The sequence below is a fragment of the Hirundo rustica genome, chromosome 8 (genome assembly GCF_015227805.2).
Source record: "Hirundo rustica isolate bHirRus1 chromosome 8, bHirRus1.pri.v3, whole genome shotgun sequence".
Lineage (NCBI taxonomy): Eukaryota > Metazoa > Chordata > Aves > Passeriformes > Hirundinidae > Hirundo > Hirundo rustica.
The window spans coordinates 22,255,999-22,272,127 of record NC_053457.1 but is presented as its reverse complement, the minus strand read 5'-3'; the positions used below and the strand labels follow the sequence as shown (position 1 = coordinate 22,272,127).

At 60.7% G+C, this 16,129-nt stretch overlaps 1 protein-coding gene across 3 annotated transcripts in view; it reads right to left on the bottom strand.

The window, feature by feature from the left end:
* Positions 1 to 373: 373 nt before the first annotated feature.
* The window catches only part of SLIT1 (slit guidance ligand 1), a 58,598-nt gene continuing 42,842 nt past the window's right edge, over positions 374 to 16,129 (bottom strand). For all 3 annotated transcript variants that reach the window (XM_040071247.1, XM_040071246.1, XM_058421520.1), the window contains 30 exons: positions 15,599 to 15,746; positions 15,022 to 15,093; positions 14,698 to 14,769; positions 14,520 to 14,591; positions 14,254 to 14,397; positions 13,942 to 14,105; positions 13,800 to 13,823; positions 13,225 to 13,369; positions 13,017 to 13,091; positions 12,649 to 12,792; positions 12,247 to 12,390; positions 11,963 to 12,129; positions 10,753 to 10,885; positions 9,638 to 9,706; positions 9,185 to 9,256; positions 8,903 to 8,974; positions 8,545 to 8,616; positions 6,881 to 7,044; positions 6,461 to 6,585; positions 6,187 to 6,284; positions 5,433 to 5,572; positions 4,978 to 5,071; positions 4,670 to 4,807; positions 4,072 to 4,309; positions 3,854 to 3,984; positions 3,608 to 3,762; positions 3,249 to 3,537; positions 2,731 to 2,942; positions 2,251 to 2,653; positions 374 to 571 (listed from right to left, as the gene is read on the bottom strand). In XM_040071247.1, coding sequence (XP_039927181.1) covers positions 2,409 to 2,653; positions 2,731 to 2,942; positions 3,249 to 3,537; positions 3,608 to 3,762; positions 3,854 to 3,984; positions 4,072 to 4,309; positions 4,670 to 4,807; positions 4,978 to 5,071; positions 5,433 to 5,572; positions 6,187 to 6,284; positions 6,461 to 6,585; positions 6,881 to 7,044; positions 8,545 to 8,616; positions 8,903 to 8,974; positions 9,185 to 9,256; positions 9,638 to 9,706; positions 10,753 to 10,885; positions 11,963 to 12,129; positions 12,247 to 12,390; positions 12,649 to 12,792; positions 13,017 to 13,091; positions 13,225 to 13,369; positions 13,800 to 13,823; positions 13,942 to 14,105; positions 14,254 to 14,397; positions 14,520 to 14,591; positions 14,698 to 14,769; positions 15,022 to 15,093; positions 15,599 to 15,746 — 3,818 coding nt within the window. In that variant the 3' untranslated portion in view covers positions 374 to 571; positions 2,251 to 2,408. The remainder of the gene's footprint in view (positions 572 to 2,250; positions 2,654 to 2,730; positions 2,943 to 3,248; positions 3,538 to 3,607; positions 3,763 to 3,853; positions 3,985 to 4,071; positions 4,310 to 4,669; positions 4,808 to 4,977; positions 5,072 to 5,432; positions 5,573 to 6,186; positions 6,285 to 6,460; positions 6,586 to 6,880; positions 7,045 to 8,544; positions 8,617 to 8,902; positions 8,975 to 9,184; positions 9,257 to 9,637; positions 9,707 to 10,752; positions 10,886 to 11,962; positions 12,130 to 12,246; positions 12,391 to 12,648; positions 12,793 to 13,016; positions 13,092 to 13,224; positions 13,370 to 13,799; positions 13,824 to 13,941; positions 14,106 to 14,253; positions 14,398 to 14,519; positions 14,592 to 14,697; positions 14,770 to 15,021; positions 15,094 to 15,598; positions 15,747 to 16,129) is intronic.

Sequence of the window (16,129 nt, the reverse complement as noted above, 5' to 3'; positions counted from 1 at the left end):
GTGCAATCTCTTGGTGTTCCTGGGGACTGCTGCCCAGGCCCCCTCTACCCTTCCCCAGAGAGCTGCAAGTGCCCGGTTGCCCCTGGAGTCATTCCATCCCCACAGCCGGCACTGGCCCTTCAGCTTCCCCCATGCAAGACCCTGGCAGTGATGGCTGCTTTTGCAAGGCATTGCATGGGTAACCCTGGCTGCTTGTCCCTGCACCACGGGGGCAATGTGTCATCCAGAAGCGCTGGCCAGGGCTGCTCCAGGAGTAGGAAATCATCCCCCAAAGCACAACCAACTCTTTCCGTCTTGTGCCACCTCCTCACACAGCGGCTCCCAAGCACCAGCTTCTCCCTTCTCCCCACCAGGAAAGAAGAGGCCAAGCCTCTGAATGAATAAATGTCATGTTCACATGGAAGACAACATAGACAATACCAAACATCTCCTAAAACAATACAGCCTCTGCCAGCGGAAGGATGCCCAGCGCCTCCCTCGCCAGCCTAGTACAAACCAGCGTCTTCAATAGTGACACACACAAACCCCACGGGCCAAACAAAGCCACCGTCATTTTCCTGCCCAGTAGCATCTGTAAACAAAAAGAAAACATCATTTGTTGACCCCAAACATATAAAAATACTATAACAAAATGAAATACAAATATATATTAGAATCTGTAAGTATTCTGTATAAAGAGATACTTTAGCGGTTAGCGTACAGCAAGAACAGAAACACAACACAACCAAGCCCCCGGTGGGCCACAGGCAAAATGAGACGCATCCCATGGAGAGGGCATTTATGGCAGAAACACATCCCTGTGGTGGTGGAGATGCCCTGGATGCCAGTGGTGAGCAGGGATGGTGACAGCACCTGCAGAGCTGGGTGTATCCAGTGGAGGTGCCTGCAGCCCGGCCACAGCTGGCAGTGCAGACCTGAAGCCAAAGTGCTGGAGCGGTGTGATGGAGAGACCCAGGACTGCAGCTCTGGGATGAGTCTGTCCACCAGGGTGATGTGGTGTTTCACTGTCCAGCCATGTGCAATGTCCCAGGCTGGGCCCCCGCTATCCTTGGCGCCCACAGTCGTGGAGGTGATGCTGCCGTGGATGTTGGGTGCGTGCAGTACCCCGGCAGGAGCTCCCCGTGTGCCCCCGCTCCCACACCAGCCCAGCACACGCCCTGGCACTGTGGGCTTTGGAGAGCTGCTGCGTCTGGGCACTTGAGTCCAAGAGCTGGTGGGTCCTGCCCTGGCAGTGGTGTTGGCTTGCAGGTTTGGACATTTTCAGCCTCTTCAACTTGGCATGCACAAGATTAAGGCCCCGGTGATGGGCACGGCAAACCTGCATCCCAGCTGTCCCAGCAGCCTCTTGCTCCTGCTGGCTGGGTCAGTGGGACATGGGGCACCTTCACCCAGCTGCAGGCCTGCTCCCCCTAAGACAGAGCCTGGAAAAAAGGGATTTCTGTGCTGCCCTCACACAGCTCCCACATCTGAGCAGAGCCACCTGGCTGAGCCAGGGGAATCTGGGGCCCTCTCCACATGAATGGCACAGTGCTGACCCCATGGCACAGGGCAGGTTGGCACTGGAACCCTCAGAACATCTGTGCACTGGTTCCCGTCTCCCATTCAGTGTGCCTGCCACTGCCCTGGTCCTGTTCCACCCTAATGTGACCACAGTGGGCTGGACCCACGCGTGCTCTGCGTGGCTGCAGAGCCCAGGCAGCATGCACAGACTGGGGCTGTCACCAGAGGGTCAGGCTGGGGCCACGGGGCTGGGGATGTTATCTGGGGTTCTGTGGGCTCCGGCACCCTGCAGGGAGAGAGACCAGGGCTGCTGGAGGAGGATGGGAAACCAGGTCTGGGCTCACCAGGACTGCAGGACACTGGCTACACCACGCAGCCCACTGTAAGCCGTGGCTTTCCATAGATCACAAGGCCCTGCCATGTCAGGCCTCCCTCCTCCTGTCCCAGGTGTTGGAAAAGCCTTCAGATCGCTGGGCCGATGCAAGGGCAGGGCTGCCAGGGAGGGGACTCACCCAGGATGCAGGCACTGCCCTCCATGGCTGTGGGGCTTCACTGGCAGGGAGGCAGAGTGCCACAGGGAGAGGACGGGGCAGCTGGGCAGGGTGCCCACTCCATATCCACACATCTGTGTAGCTGCAGTTCTTAAAAAAATTCTCTATCTACACATTTGCTTTGTTTGTGGGGTGGGGGGGAGGGGTGTTTTGTCTTTTTTTTCCTTTTTTTTTTTTTTTTTCCTGTTTCCTTCCCAACCTTCTAGATGCACCAGCTCTACCCTCTGCTGGGCTCCTCAGATGCAACTGCAGTTCGGAACACCCGGAGAGCAGCACCACGCCCGTAGCGTACGGTGAGGTCCTTGGCTCGGGGGGTTCTCCCCGCCAGCCCCCCGGCTCTGCAGGGCCGGCGGCTGCTCACAGGCACTGGCTGCAGCCACACTTGCTGGGCTTCTCCACCTCCTCCACGAAGGTCGCACCGTTGCTGCACTCGAAGGCGTATTTCCTGCGCCGGAGCCGCAGCCCGGTGCAGCAGCTGGCGTCGGGGCCACCGCAGGTCCCCCGGCATTCCACCCAGGCCACCGGCCGCGTCGTCTGGCAGATGGCGTAGCCCCGCTGCACCTGGTGGTAGTCCCGCACCGGCTCCCCGCGGCACTCCGGCTCTGTGGGACGGCAACGGTCAGCCCGGTGTCGCGCCGTGGGGCTGCCTTCCCTGGACACCCAGCTCCTCGGCACCTACCTTGGTCACAGAGGGCTCCGGTGTAGCCATCATGGCACTCGCAGGCGGGCTGGCCGCCTGGGCTGAGGTGGCAGTGGCCGTGGACACAGGGCTGCTGGCGGCAGGGGTCGGGTGGTTCGGCAGGCTGGTTGCAGAGCGCGCCCTGGTAGCCCTCGTGGCACTGGCAGCTGTAGGAGAGGGCGTCAAGGGGCAGGCAAAGCCCGTGCACACACCTGTGGGCACACGGTGCTGTCAGGTGGCAGCAGCAGGCACAGCCCAGCAGGACTGAGCGTGGCTGAGCACCAGCACTGCACACTGCGACTGGTACGGCAGCACCTGGAACAACACAGCCGTCGTGGCGTGGCCCAGGCACGGCACCGGCACGGAACAGCCTGGCACAAGTCAGTGCCAGCAGCACGGCAGGGCACCGCTGCGGCTGCACGGGACTGACGTGACAGCACCAGGAACCAGCCCCAGGGCAGGGTGGGCAGGCAGCGGGAGGGGTGGGAAGGGCAGACAGTTGGGGTAAGGGCACTCACTTGTGCCCCTGGCAGGGCCCGCCGCGGGGCTGGTCGCAGTGGGGCCCGTCCCAGCCAGGCTCACAGTGGCAGACGGGGCCCTGGGCGCCCGAGGGCTGGCAGATGCCGTGCAGGCAGTAGAGCTTGCGGCAGGGCTCACAGCCCGGCACCACCCCCGGCGTCATCCGCGTCTTGGTGAAATCCTGCAGCTCATTGTTGATGTAGAGGTTGCGGATGCACCCGTGGAAGCTGGTGCCATTGAGGAGCTGCCAGAGGCGGAAGGCAGCCGAGTTGACATCCACGGGCATTCCTGGGGAGAGCAGGACCATCAGCGCACCCAGATGCCCCCCATGCCCTCCATCGCCCAGCCCCTGTCCTACCTCCCACGTAGAGGGGAGCCTCGCTATTCAGCGTGTAGTGCTTGCCCGAGTTGTCCATGGTCATGGGGCTGCCACCATCAATGGACAGGTTCACCATCTGGTCGAAGGTCACCAGCTCCACGGTGTGGAACTGCCCATCGTTGATGGTCTCAGCACTGGTGGGGATGGCTGGGTCACCGGGGACGCCCCCAGGCCGAAGCAATGGGGGCAGAGGTTCCCAGTGAGTGGAGAAGGGGTGCCAGGTACCTGTAGATGGCTGAGCTGGGGTGGGTGCCGGGGTCATAGCTGACCCTCACGTGGCCCTGGTACAGCTCCACAGCCATGTGGTCGCTGTCACCGTTGTAGAGCAGGATGCCATTGCCTTCAGCCGTGGAGACCTGCCAGAGAGAGAGGTGGGAGCCCACATCCCTGGGGCAGACCCCCAGTGCCATCCCTCAGTGCCCCCATGCCCCCCCAGCCCTCACCTGAAGGGTGATATTGGCCCGGGGCCAGTCTTGCAGGTCGGTGAATTGCAGGTACGTGTCACGGTCCACGAAGTTGACGCTCAGCAGCTTCTCGCATTTGGGGCCGCCGAAGCCAGGCAGGCACTGGCACAGGGCACGGGCACCCCGCTCCACACACGGGGCCCCGTTCTGGCATTCAGCTCGCTCACAGAGGCCAGGCTGGCCAGCGGCGTGGGGCGGCATCTCGCAGAGCTGGCCACTGTGGGGCCAAGGGCGCTGCTGGGGCGGGGGCTGGGAAAGAGCCCTACACCCTGCCCAAAGCCCCACGGGGCTCTGACAGCCGCCCCTGATCTGGGGTCCCTGGGGAGGCTCTCCCAGACACTGGCATCAGAGGGATGCCTGGATGCTGAGCCGTGCCCTGGGGTCCCTCCCCAATGATGCTGGCTCCCCCCAGCCTCCACCCCCAGAGACACACAGTCCCAGCCTCACTCCTTCCTCTCACACTGAGGATGGATGGATGGATGGACAGACAGACTTGGAAGCCAGGACTTGTCCCTTCTGCATAGTGACACAGAACCACCCCCACTACCCCAGGTGTCCCATGTTTTCCTGGTGGTACCTGTAGCCCTCGGTGCAGAGGCAGGAGTAGCCATTCACCTCATCCAGGCAGCGGGCGTTGTTCTGGCACCGGTGGTCCTGGCAGTCGTCGAAGTCCTCGCTGCAGTTGCTCCCCACGTAGCCGGGTGCACACTCACACCTGGGGCAGGTGGGGGGCTCGAGGCTGCCCCTTCCTTCCCCCCTGCACCGGTGGGTGCGACCCCTCCCCTTGTAACCCCCCTCTCCATGCCCCCTCACTGCAGTCCCAGAAAGTAAATCCATCCACGCCCAGCCAGCCAGAAAAAGTGGTTTGCAGAGGAGGGGGCTCACCTGGGCCCCTGGCTGGTGGAGATGCAGGTGGAGTCATGCTGGCAGGGGTTGAGCTCATCTGAGCAGAAATTGGGTGGCTGCTCACAGAATTCCCCTGCAAGGCAGAAGAGGGGGTGCCCAGCAGCTCCGGGACCAGAGGAGCAGCCCCAGTCCCCATGGGGCAGAGGGGACCCCTGGGGGACTCAGCTCAAGACAGGGAGCTGCCGAGCCCACAGCTCTCACCCACAGCGTTCTCCTCCCCTGGAGGCAGCTCCTGCCTGAGCCAGGCACTGAGGGCATCCCAGGGTGTGGGGGTTCACCTGGGTGCACCCAAACTGAGCCCAGAGGCCATGGCAATGGCACTGAGACAGCAGGCAGAGGAGCTGTTTAGCCCTCGTGGGTGGGTAGAAGCACTGGGCACATTCCCTGGCACAGGTCTGTGCCATTTAGGGATGGCAAGACTCCGTTCCAGGTACCTGTGTAGTGGGCAGGACAAAGGCAGGTGTAGTTGGTGGCACTGGGCACACAGGAGCCCCCATTCTCGCAGCTGTGCTCCTTGCAGGGGTCGCTGGTGGTGTGGCAGCTCGGGCCCTCGAAGCCCACCGGGCACAGGCACCTGCCACAGCGCCGGGTGTCAAGGAGGAAAATTAAATGGAACATTTTGGGGCGGCTCCCCCAAAATGACCAGCACGGGACCTTGGCAAAGAGCTGTGTTTGGTGTCCTCCTGTCAGACCCTGGGCACAGGGGTGGGTGGCAGCACAGCCTGCCCGAGGATGCTGTGTTGCCACAACAACAGGCTGAGAGGCCTCTCAGCACAGGGAGGGGCTGCACAGCCTACCTCCTCACCCCCAGCCTGACAACTGTTTTCAGCTCCTGATTGCAGCCCGATTCCCAGAATGGCCTGAAGCATTCAGGGCAGTGAGGGTAAGGCAGCCCCACAGGGAGCAGCAGTCCCAACCCCAAAGCCCTCTACCTCCCCCTGCCTCCTGCGGTGATGGAACCCTCCTCTCCCTCTCTGACCTCAGCCTAGGAGCCTTTTGGGCTGGGGGCATGGGGAAGTGGAGTCAGACAACATGAGCTGGAGCTCCCATTCAAATGCAATATCCCAGCTATATGTCCAAGGGAGCAGGCAGGAGGCAAAGGGTATCAGAACTTGTCTCCATGGGATGCCAGGGTCCCATGCTACCGCCCAAACACCCACTCCTCATGGCTTCCTGTCCAGCACTCACCTGAACCCAGCTCCTTCCCCCTCCTGAGGCTGGCAGGTCCCCCCATTGGCACAGGGGTTGGAGGAGCAGCCACCGAGTGCCACCTCGCAGTCCCTGCCCTGGGGAGGGATGGAAAGGTGGGAGGGTGCCACAGCCCCTGCCCAGCTGTCCCCATCCCACTCGGCAGGATGCTGTGGCACACAGGGAGGGTAGGTGGTCCCGCAGGGGGCATGGCAGAGGCTCTGCTCCGCTCCCCTGCCCTCTGCAGGGACATGTCCCCATGGGTACCGGGTACCTTGTAGCCACTAGGACAGGCGCAGCGGTAGGAGCCAAGCGGGTCATTGTGGCAGGTGCCCTGGTTCTGACAGGGGCTGGACAGGCACGGGTTGCACTTGGCCTGGACGCTCAGGGCCGGCGGGCCTGCGGGAGGGGAGGCACGGAGAGGACCGTCGGCGTGAGGAGTGACGGGGACGTGTCCTGTTGTGGGCACCCACGTGGGGGCAGAGCCCGTCCAAGGGGCTTTGCGCCAGGCAATGGGACAGCCACGGGTTCGCTCCGTCACCGGGGAAGTGCCACCGCTCAGGTAAGAGGATAGAATCAACCTGCTCCCCCCCTCCTCCACGAGGCAGCTCAACAGACTAAATCCTGGAGCCAAAGCATCGCTCTGCTCGGTGCCCAGAGGAGGGTACGGACGGACAGCGTGGGCACCTCTCACCTTGGCACTCAAATTTCTTGGCGGGGGTGGTGAGCAGCAGCTTTCCTTCCATGTCGGGGGGCCCGGCGCAGCGGGCAATGCCTGGCTCCTTGTACCCCGTCTTGACCCAGCTGGAGAGCCAGCGCAGGTTGCAGCTGCAGTACAGGGGGTTGGCCCCGATGGCTCTGCACAAGGAGAGGGGCAAAATTGCACCTGCTGCCACACACAGGGAACTGGGCACAACTCTCGTCACTTGACCGGGACGCCGCATGATGGGCAAACCAGTGCTCCTCCGTTCTGGACTCACCTGAGGTGCTGCCCACAATGTGAGGGCTGGGACACGCAGCCCCACAATGCTGTCCACTCTGACCACCCTGCTACCAGACCCACAGCCCATAGAGAGCTCCATGCTCTCCACTGGCGCTCTCCTCCACTGCCCACACAGGAATTCTTGGCAGTCCCTCTCCAGCACACAGGCAGAGCTGCCTGGGGCCAGCAAACTGGGCAAAGTACCTTGAGGCAATGCAGAAACAACAGGACCTGCATGGGAGCTGCAGGGCCAGCCCCAGCTCTGCTGCACAAGCTTGCAGAACAGAGACACAGGGGTGGGCTGGTGGGAATGAGCAGTGGGCCACGGCCAGAGCTTGGGCAGACAGCACTGGGGGAAAGCAAGGAATTGCTCTGGGAAAGGAGGATGGAGAGTTGCTCTGCTCCACAGCAGAGAAGGGTATGGAAGCAGAGGATGATGTGGGAAGTGGAGGGCCTGGGTGTGTCTGAATCCTCCTTGACTGCAAAGGTCAGCAGTGATGGAGGGCCGGTGTGACCGACACCTGTGACAAAGGACGGAGATGGCAGCCCAGAGGGCAGGCAGCAGGGACAGCAGATCTGCTGGGGCTGACTAACCTGGTCCTACAGCACCTGCAGCACCGGCTGTGACCCAGCTCAGCCCGCGGGAACTGGCAGTGCCAGCTGTCTGCACTGAAGGTAGCACAGCCGAGGGAAATTGGAGCAGAGCAAGCAGTGTTGCTCCCCAAAAAACAAGGAGGCCACGACTGGGTATCAAGCTGCTCTTCGCAGACTGAAGGAACAGCCCACGATTCCCAAGATTCCAAGAGCATGCAGCTGGGAACAGCTTACTTAGGAGACAGGGAGGGGACCAAAATGACACTGTGTGCAAAGTTAAACCCTGGTCCCAGGTGGTGGGTACAGGGCAATGCTCCTGGTGTGCAGGCTCACTCAGCTGAATCTCCACCAGTGGCAGGAGGATACCTGATGACAGACTGGGGGGCTGTTGTGGGGAAGTGCCCTGGCAGAATGCTAACAACACCCTGGTGCGTGTCAGAGCAGCCCCTGCCAGCCCATAGCTGTGACACCTCTTTGCACGGCTTGGCCTACACCTTGGGGGACCCCAGAGATCTAGTGGGCTGGGGAAGGACCCCACACCACATCCACCTAAGAACACAGGGACAGCCCAGCAGCACTGGGAGACCCAGCTGCACACGTGGATCTGAGCCTGAGCATGGGCAGCAGGTCACAGCACTGTCCAACAAATGCTGCCACGGGTGCCAGCCCAGAGAAGAGGGGAGAAGGCAGGTCACCCTTCAGAGAAGCCAAGCTCAGCCCAGTAGTTTTTAAAGGTCTATGGAGCCTGCATCCAGCCCTGAGGAGCAGGAGGAGATACTCACAGGTGGGATAGGGAGGTGACATCTGTGAAGATGCCCTCGGGGAGGCTGGAAATGTCATTGCCATGGAGAGACCTGCAGAGAACAGAAGGTCCTGCAATGCCCAGGGCTCCAGGGTGGGCAGCAAGGACTGTGGCCCCATCCCACACATCCAGGTGGCAGAGCTAGACCCCACCACATTGTCACTGTGGCAAATGCACCATCTGCTCTGAGAGCAGGTGAACTTCCTGTGCTCCTCCTGCAGCCTCTACCCTGCCCACCTGCACGCACCCAGCTCCAGGAGGGCACAGGGGACACAGGGGACACAGGGACATGGACAGCAGCAGAGAAGGAGCCATCAGGGCTTTGGGCAGGCACTTACAGCAGCCGCAGGGAGCGGAGGCCCTCGAAGGCCAGCGGAGGGATGCACTGCAGGGAGTTGTAGCTGAGGATCCTGCGGAAGGGAAGCAGGGAACACAGCTGTGTGTGCTGCAAGAAACCCACCCTGGCCTACACCTGCTCCATCTCAGACCACAGCTGCACCCAGGCAGAGGGTGGAGACCCTGATATCCCCAGCAGCCCCCCGTCTTCAGGGTCCCCCCGAAGAGCCCGCACAGCTCAGCTGGGCTGCAGCCCAGCGTGGCACCTCAGGGACCTCACTTACAGGGTGGTGAGCTGGCTCATGTTGGTGAAGGAGGAGTTGCTCAGGGAGCTGATCTTGTTGTTGCTCAGATCGCTGGAAAACAGAAACCCCAGGGCTTGGAAGTCTTGTCCCCTCTCGCTGCTCCCCAGCCTGCCCAGCTGCAGTGGGGCATGAACAGCAGCACAGCACAGCCTCCAAGGGAGCTGCAGGGCTGTCACACAGGGAGATGGCAGCAGTGCCACCTGTCCCCTCTCTGCTCCGTGCTCGGCACCAGGTGGTGAGCAGCCAAAGGCTGAGCATCACTGCCAGTCAGTTGTGTTCCAGAGCAGAGGGGGGACGCAGAGGGATGTCAGGGGTCCCTGCACACTGCCAGACCCCTCCTCAGGATGACACGGCATGGATACAGCCCCTGCCCTCACCCACAAGTTCCAGCAGTGCCTCCAGCTGCCTGGGCTCCCGCTCCTGGCTACTTACACAAGCTGCAGGTACTTGAAGGTAGACAGCTGCCCTGGGACCTGAGTGAACTGGTTTCCATCCAGGTAGCTGCAAGGGAGAACAAAAGCACCTTGGGGTGACTGAAAAGCAGGAGATCCCTCCCTCTTCCCCCTCTTTCTCCTGTACACCACCACAGACTTCAGGCTTCAAGAAGCATCTCCAGCATCACCTCCCTCCTGCACCCAAGGCCCAAGGGGCTTTCAGGGGACTCCTGGGCTGGCAGGGGAGCTAGTGCGTGAGAACATGAGCACACCTGGGTTTGCAGGCATGTCCCTGGGGACACTCTCCCAGCAGCCTACGTGTGCAGGTACAGCCAGCAATGTGCCGTGTTTACACATCCCAAGGGAGCGTGGGAGGCTGTAACCATTCCCGAGGCGTGTGTGAGAATGTGAGAGATGGAGCAGGATGCAGAGAGAGGAGTGTGCAAGACTGTGGAGGGGGCTGCAGGGGTGGTATGCATATATATATAAGTGCCCAAGCAGTGCCTGCACCTCCTGCACACAGGACTTGCTGTCATCCCTCACCCCAGATGGGTTCAGAGCCCCTTTCACAGAGGCTGCACATCCAGCTCTGGCATGGCTGCATGGGTATCTCCCTGACATCCATGCTGATGGGCGGCTGACCCCAGGCAGACCACATGCCATTGCCCATGTGCTTGAGCCTGGCACTGCCAAGGCATCCCTGCAGCTGTGGTAAGAGGGAATGGCAAAGACAGGGTGCCCCTGTCCCTGCTGCTGGTGGCAGAGAACCACAGAGCCCTGAGCTGCATGGCTGCGTGGGGACCACAGCTGCAGGGGGTGGCTGTCCCTCACTGCCCCCTCCCAAGGGCCAAAGACAAGGGTCTCAGCTGCTGGGGGACAACACCTCTTGCACAATACACTTGACAGCCCTGAATCTTCAGACTCTTGCTGAGACGCTGCTGAGATGCTGTTGGGGCTGGACAGGATACCTTGGATGAGTGGGGTCCTACTCCCACTACCAGCCCAGGAGTCTCTGCCCTGACACCAGCAACCCCACAGCAGAGGCCCCTCAGCCAGAGCAGCAAAGCTGATGGAGGGTTAGAGGGAGAGCTTGGGTACCTGCCCACTACTCACAGCTCTGTGACATTCTTGGGGATCCCCTTGGGCAGGGCCTTGAGGTGCTTGTTGCTGCAGCGGACGACTGTGTCGAGGCAGGTGCATTCCTGCGGGCACTGGGGCCGGGGGATGCAGCTGGTCTCCTCCTTACCTGCACCAGGCATGGAAAGCCACCAAGTCACCAGGGTCCAGCCCTTGGGCATTGTGTGAGGCCAGATTCAAAGCCTTGAGCCCGCCGAGGATGGCTCCCCTCCCACGCCAACCATCCTCCCCTGCTCCCAAAGCAGGGTGTTGCAGGCAACAGCAGTTGGGAGTTAGCAGTGCAGAAATTGCTCCTGTGCCCAGAAATCGCCTGCTCCTCTGGTGTGGAGCCAGCTCAGGGCGGCTGATTTTCACCATTTTCATGCAAAAATGCAGTCACAGGGAAAACATAGATAAGGGCACAGAAGAAAGCAAATCCTCCTGAAACAACCTCCTCCACCCATCTCCCAGACACAGGTTAGATGAAGCAGAGCCTACGCTGAGCAGCCAGAGGAGCTGGCATTGCTCCCCCTCCCTGCCATGATGCTGGAATCCTGCAGGAAAGACATCCCCGGGACAACCGTACGCTATTGCTATCTCTGTTAGGAAAGGCGCAAGATGCAACCCTTCAGTCTTTGATGTGGTGGAGGAGGGAAAGCTGGAGAAAGGATGATTTGTTTGTAAATATTTTCCAGAGGGCTCAAAAGCTGATCTAAATTAAAAATCAAAAAAAAAAAAAAAAAGAAAATGAAAAAAAGAAATATATATATAAAGAGTTTTTTCTCCCCACGCACACTCCCCATCTGCTCCATCTGCCCACCGCCAGCTCCCGTGCATGTGTGAGGCTGAGGAGGGAAGGAGCAGGGTGAATCCCAGCGCGCTTTGCCTACACTTCTGCTCCAGTCAGCACCCAGGGCACGGCGTTTGCCAGCATGGACACACCTACACACAAGAGCCCCCAGGTGCAGTGGGTGCAAACTCCTCTTCTGGCTTCGGAGTGGATATGTGAGTGCCCAAGGGCTGGGTCCCAGGAAGGGAAACTTTTCGTATCACATGGGGAGGGCATTCATGGGGCCCCCCGAGCCACCGCCTTGCCACAGGCACATCCTGGCAGCAAGGACGGTGCTGGGACAAGCAGCACGGTGTCATCCTGGAAGGAGCAGCCCGGTCTCCCCTCACCCTTGGCGCTGCAGGGCTCGTGAGTTACCTTCCTCACACCTGAAGTCAGGGAAAGCCACGTCCTGGAGCGGGATCTGGCGGAGGAAGTCAGGGTTTTGGCACCGAGGGTTCCCCGTGACGATCTTCCTCCTGCGCAGCCAGTCCCCCAGCCAGGCCAGCTGGCAGTTGCAGTTGAAGGGGTTGGCGAGCAGGTTCCTGCACACGGGAAAGAGCACAAGGGCAGCACCTGAACAGCCCCCAGGCGAGGGGGACCTGCAGCCCTCTGCTGCAACGCAGACAGGCTGGGGGCATCCCCTGGGGCCCAGGACATACAGCGTGGAGAGGGACTGCAGCGTGTCAAAGGCGCCCGGTGCGATGGTGCTGATCTGGTTGTCGTACAGCGAGAGCAGGCGGACGTTGCGCAGCCCTGTGAAGCTGTCGTTGTGGATGCAGCTGATGCGGTTGTTCCTCAGCATCCTGCAGAGGGAAGAGAACGAGGGCACCTACAACGCAGGCAGGCACCGCGGGGGAAACCCACCTTAGCAGTGCCCAGGCTGCGCCCACCTCGGTGCTGGGCAGCAGAACGAGCCTGAGCAAGTCCCTGAGCAGCAAAAACCTGCCCCCCCAGCACTGGATACAGCCAGCTGGTGGGCAGGGCATCCTGAGCTGGCCCTGCAGGGAGGCAAGGAGTAAGGACGTCCCCATCTGGGTGCTCGCGGAGGAGAAGGGACTCACAGTGTCCTCAGCCCATCCAGGCCCCTGAACATGCCACTCCGCACAGACTCCAGCTGGTTGACAGTGAGGTGCAGCTCGTTGACAGAGGACGCCCCCTCAAACGCCCCATCCTCGATCTCTGACACCTTGTTGTTGCTGAGGTTGCTGTGAAGAGGGAAAACCAGGCTGGGATGAGGGTTCCGCCTTGACCTCATCCTGAACTCTGCCTCCCCCAGATCCCACAAAGCACCTCATGATGCCAGTCCCTCAGAGGATCCTCAGGTTGGGACATGCCCTCCATTTCATGCCCCAGTCTGCCCTGGCATCGGGACCCCCATGTGCCTTCCGAGCCCTTGGGCACTCCTGACATAGCTGTACGCAATACTCACATTTTCTTCAGATGTGGGAGTTTCTTGAAAATGCCAGTGGCCTCCAGGATGGAGATTTCGTTGTTGTTCAGGCGCCTAGAGTGGGCAGCAGGGCAGCTCAGGAGATGGCTGCAAAGTGCCTGGTACAGCCCAAACCCCCAGCCAAACCCCAGTGCCAGCAAGGTGCCTGCTGCAGGAGGGAGGGCAGAGTGAGGGAAGAGACTCTTACAGCTCAGCTGTGGACTGTGGGATGCGGTCTGGGATCTTGGTGAGTTTCAGGTTGGAGCACTCGACCACGCCAGATTCACAGCGGCATTTTGGGGGGCAGATCACGTCACTGTTGCATTCACTGTTCAGATGGTAATCCTCTGTCCCTGTGTGATGGTGAAGGCAGCGTGGGCTCCCACAGGCAGAGGCACAGGGGACTGCACCTCCCCCTCTCCCTCTGATCCTCCCACATCCCCACCTGATCTCATTTTCTTCCCCAGCTCCCCTCATTCCAGCCCCTGCACACATATTACTCTTCTCCATGCCCAAAGCAGCTTATCTACAGAGGTATTTGTCCTGGGTACACGGGGCAGTGCACTGCCAACCACCCTCCTGCAAACAGAGCTGGACCCTGGGGACACCTCTGTGCCCATGCAGGTAACGGCACGATGGGAGACGCCACGGCACATCCTGGTACCCAGCACGGGGCAAAGGAAGCGGGGTTCTGCTGGGCCAGACACAACATCCCCCCAGGCAGCCTGGCCAGAAGGGCACCGCGCACACACCCATGCACACGTGTGTGGCTCCTCTGCTCACCTGGGATGAAATACTGCTCTTTGGCTGCAAAAAAAACCCAGCACATCAGCCCTCTGAGCACACAGACACCAGGCTGTGTCAGGGCCGAGGGCAGCCACGGCGCAGGACGCCTGTGACAGCCCCGGCTGGGGACAGCTCTCACCCGAGCAGCGGAACTTCTTGCTCTTGATCTGGCCGATGCGCTTGTTGGCCAAGCGCCGGGGGCTGGCACAGCGGGCCCCGCTGGTCTCCACGGGGTTGGCACGGAGGAAATCCGCCAGCCACTTCAGGTTGCAGTCACAGATGAAAGGGTTCTGGGCCAGGTGCCTGTGCCAGGGACAGCAGGTGACACACTGACGGGGACAGTGGGTGACACACTGCCAGGAGCAGCGGGTGATCACCAGCTCCAGCCCTGGAGAGGCTTTTCCCCCAGAGGCTCGCCTGCCCGGGCACAGGAGCTGGTGTGGACACTCACAGAGTCTGGATGGCCCGCAGGGAGGTGAACGTGCCTTTGGCCAGGCTCTGGATCTTGTTGTCATAGAGCGAGAGCAGCGAGAGGTTCTGCAGGTCCTGGAAGGCATCTGCCCGTACACAGTTGATCTTGTTGGCATTGAGAAGCCTGGCAGGGAGGGAGGGATGTGAGTCTGGGCACGCCCCTTCACTGCACCATGGGTGCCAGGGACCTCAGTGCTGCTTCCCTATGTCCCTGAAAAGCATCCCACACAGCCACCGGTGCCTTACAGCAGCTGCAGGGCAAAAAGTCCTCCAAAGACACCCTTGGGGAGGTCTGTGATCTTGTTGCCATACAGCACCCTGGGGAAAGAAGGCTGGTGTGAGAGAGATGCGGGGGAGCGGTGTGGGCCATGGTAAAGGGGTACAGCATCCAGCCCATCCCACCCACACCAGCGTAGGCACTTACAAGGAGTTCAGCGAGCGCAGCCCCTGGAAGGCGTCAGGGGCGATCTCCGAGATCTGGTTGTTGCTCAGGTCTCTGAAACCCAAAGGGAGAAGGTGGCCTGGTCCCCTCTTCTCTTGTCCCATGTCCTCATCCTTCTGCTAGTTCCAGGAGACCACCCCCAACATCCAATATACAGAGCTGGGGTTATCCAGGACCCCCTCCCAGGGCTGCCATATGGAGCACCCGTGTCACAGCAGGTGCCCCACGTCTGTCAGCTCTCAGCAGTGGCCAGCAGGGTGAGAGGTGTTGGGGTTCAAGGTGAGCTGGTAGAGGCTGCACACTTACATCCTCCGCAGCTTCTTGTAGGGTGAGAAGGCTCCTGGGGGGATGGACTTGATGCCGTTGAGTTCCAGACGTCTGCAAAGAGAATAGGGAGAGATGAGGGCTCTAGGGCTGGCCAAACCCCAGAACCCCACTGACAGAGCTGGGCCAGCAGGACCCCTAAGGCCACAGTAAGTTACCCACAGGAGTGGAAATATTCTGCCCAGAGACAACTTGCATCCTATGGCTGGGGCTTTCTCCACCAGGTAGAGGTGCCATGAGGGGGAGAACCATGGTGGCTGGGCTGAAGCAAGCACCTCTCCTCCCCAGCCCCTCGGGTTTGGGGGTGCCTGCTGTCTCCCACATGCTTCGTGCACCATCCCAGCAGGGGCTTTGCACCATAATTGGATTCCTCTAAGGAGATTATTTCTCTATTTACATTTTTAATGCAGCTAAATCCAGGGCTAAATCTGGGCAGTGTGCGAGAAGGGAAAGGAAGGCTGCTGCCCTACAGAGTGGCTGAGCTGTGGGGCTTGCTCCTGTGTTCCCAGTGTCTAGAGCCACCCAGAGCCCGGTGGTGACAGTCTGGGGCCATACTCACATCTCTGTCATGGTCTCAGGCAGGTTGGCAGGGATGGCTGTCAGCCCCTTGCCCCGACAGTCCACAATGCCGTTGCTGCAGGTGCACATGGCCGGGCAGGAGCCGGAGGACAAGCTGCAGAGCTGGGCATGTGCTGAGTCCGTTTGTCCTGCCAGGGAAGCAGCCAGCATTGGGATCACAAAGAGCTGAGTCAGGCCAGCACGTGGCAGCACCCTGAAGAAAGGACCCTGGTGACAGCTCAGCATCCAGGGACAGTTCATGGCACCCTTGAGTGGATGCATAAGCTCTTGGGGCACCCCAACCCCCTGCAAAAGCTCCAAAGGCACGGACTGATGTACTGTCACATCGGTAGGGTGGCATTGTCCCCATATTGTCCTCACACCAGGGACTGAGATGAACCGACAGCATGGTTTCTGAGGCCCTGAGCTGGCACACATGGCAGGGAGTGGAGATGGGCTGCACTGGTGGCACATGCATTGTCCCCCTGGCCCATGTCCCTGCCCTGGCACCCACCACCTCCCCTGCCCCCTC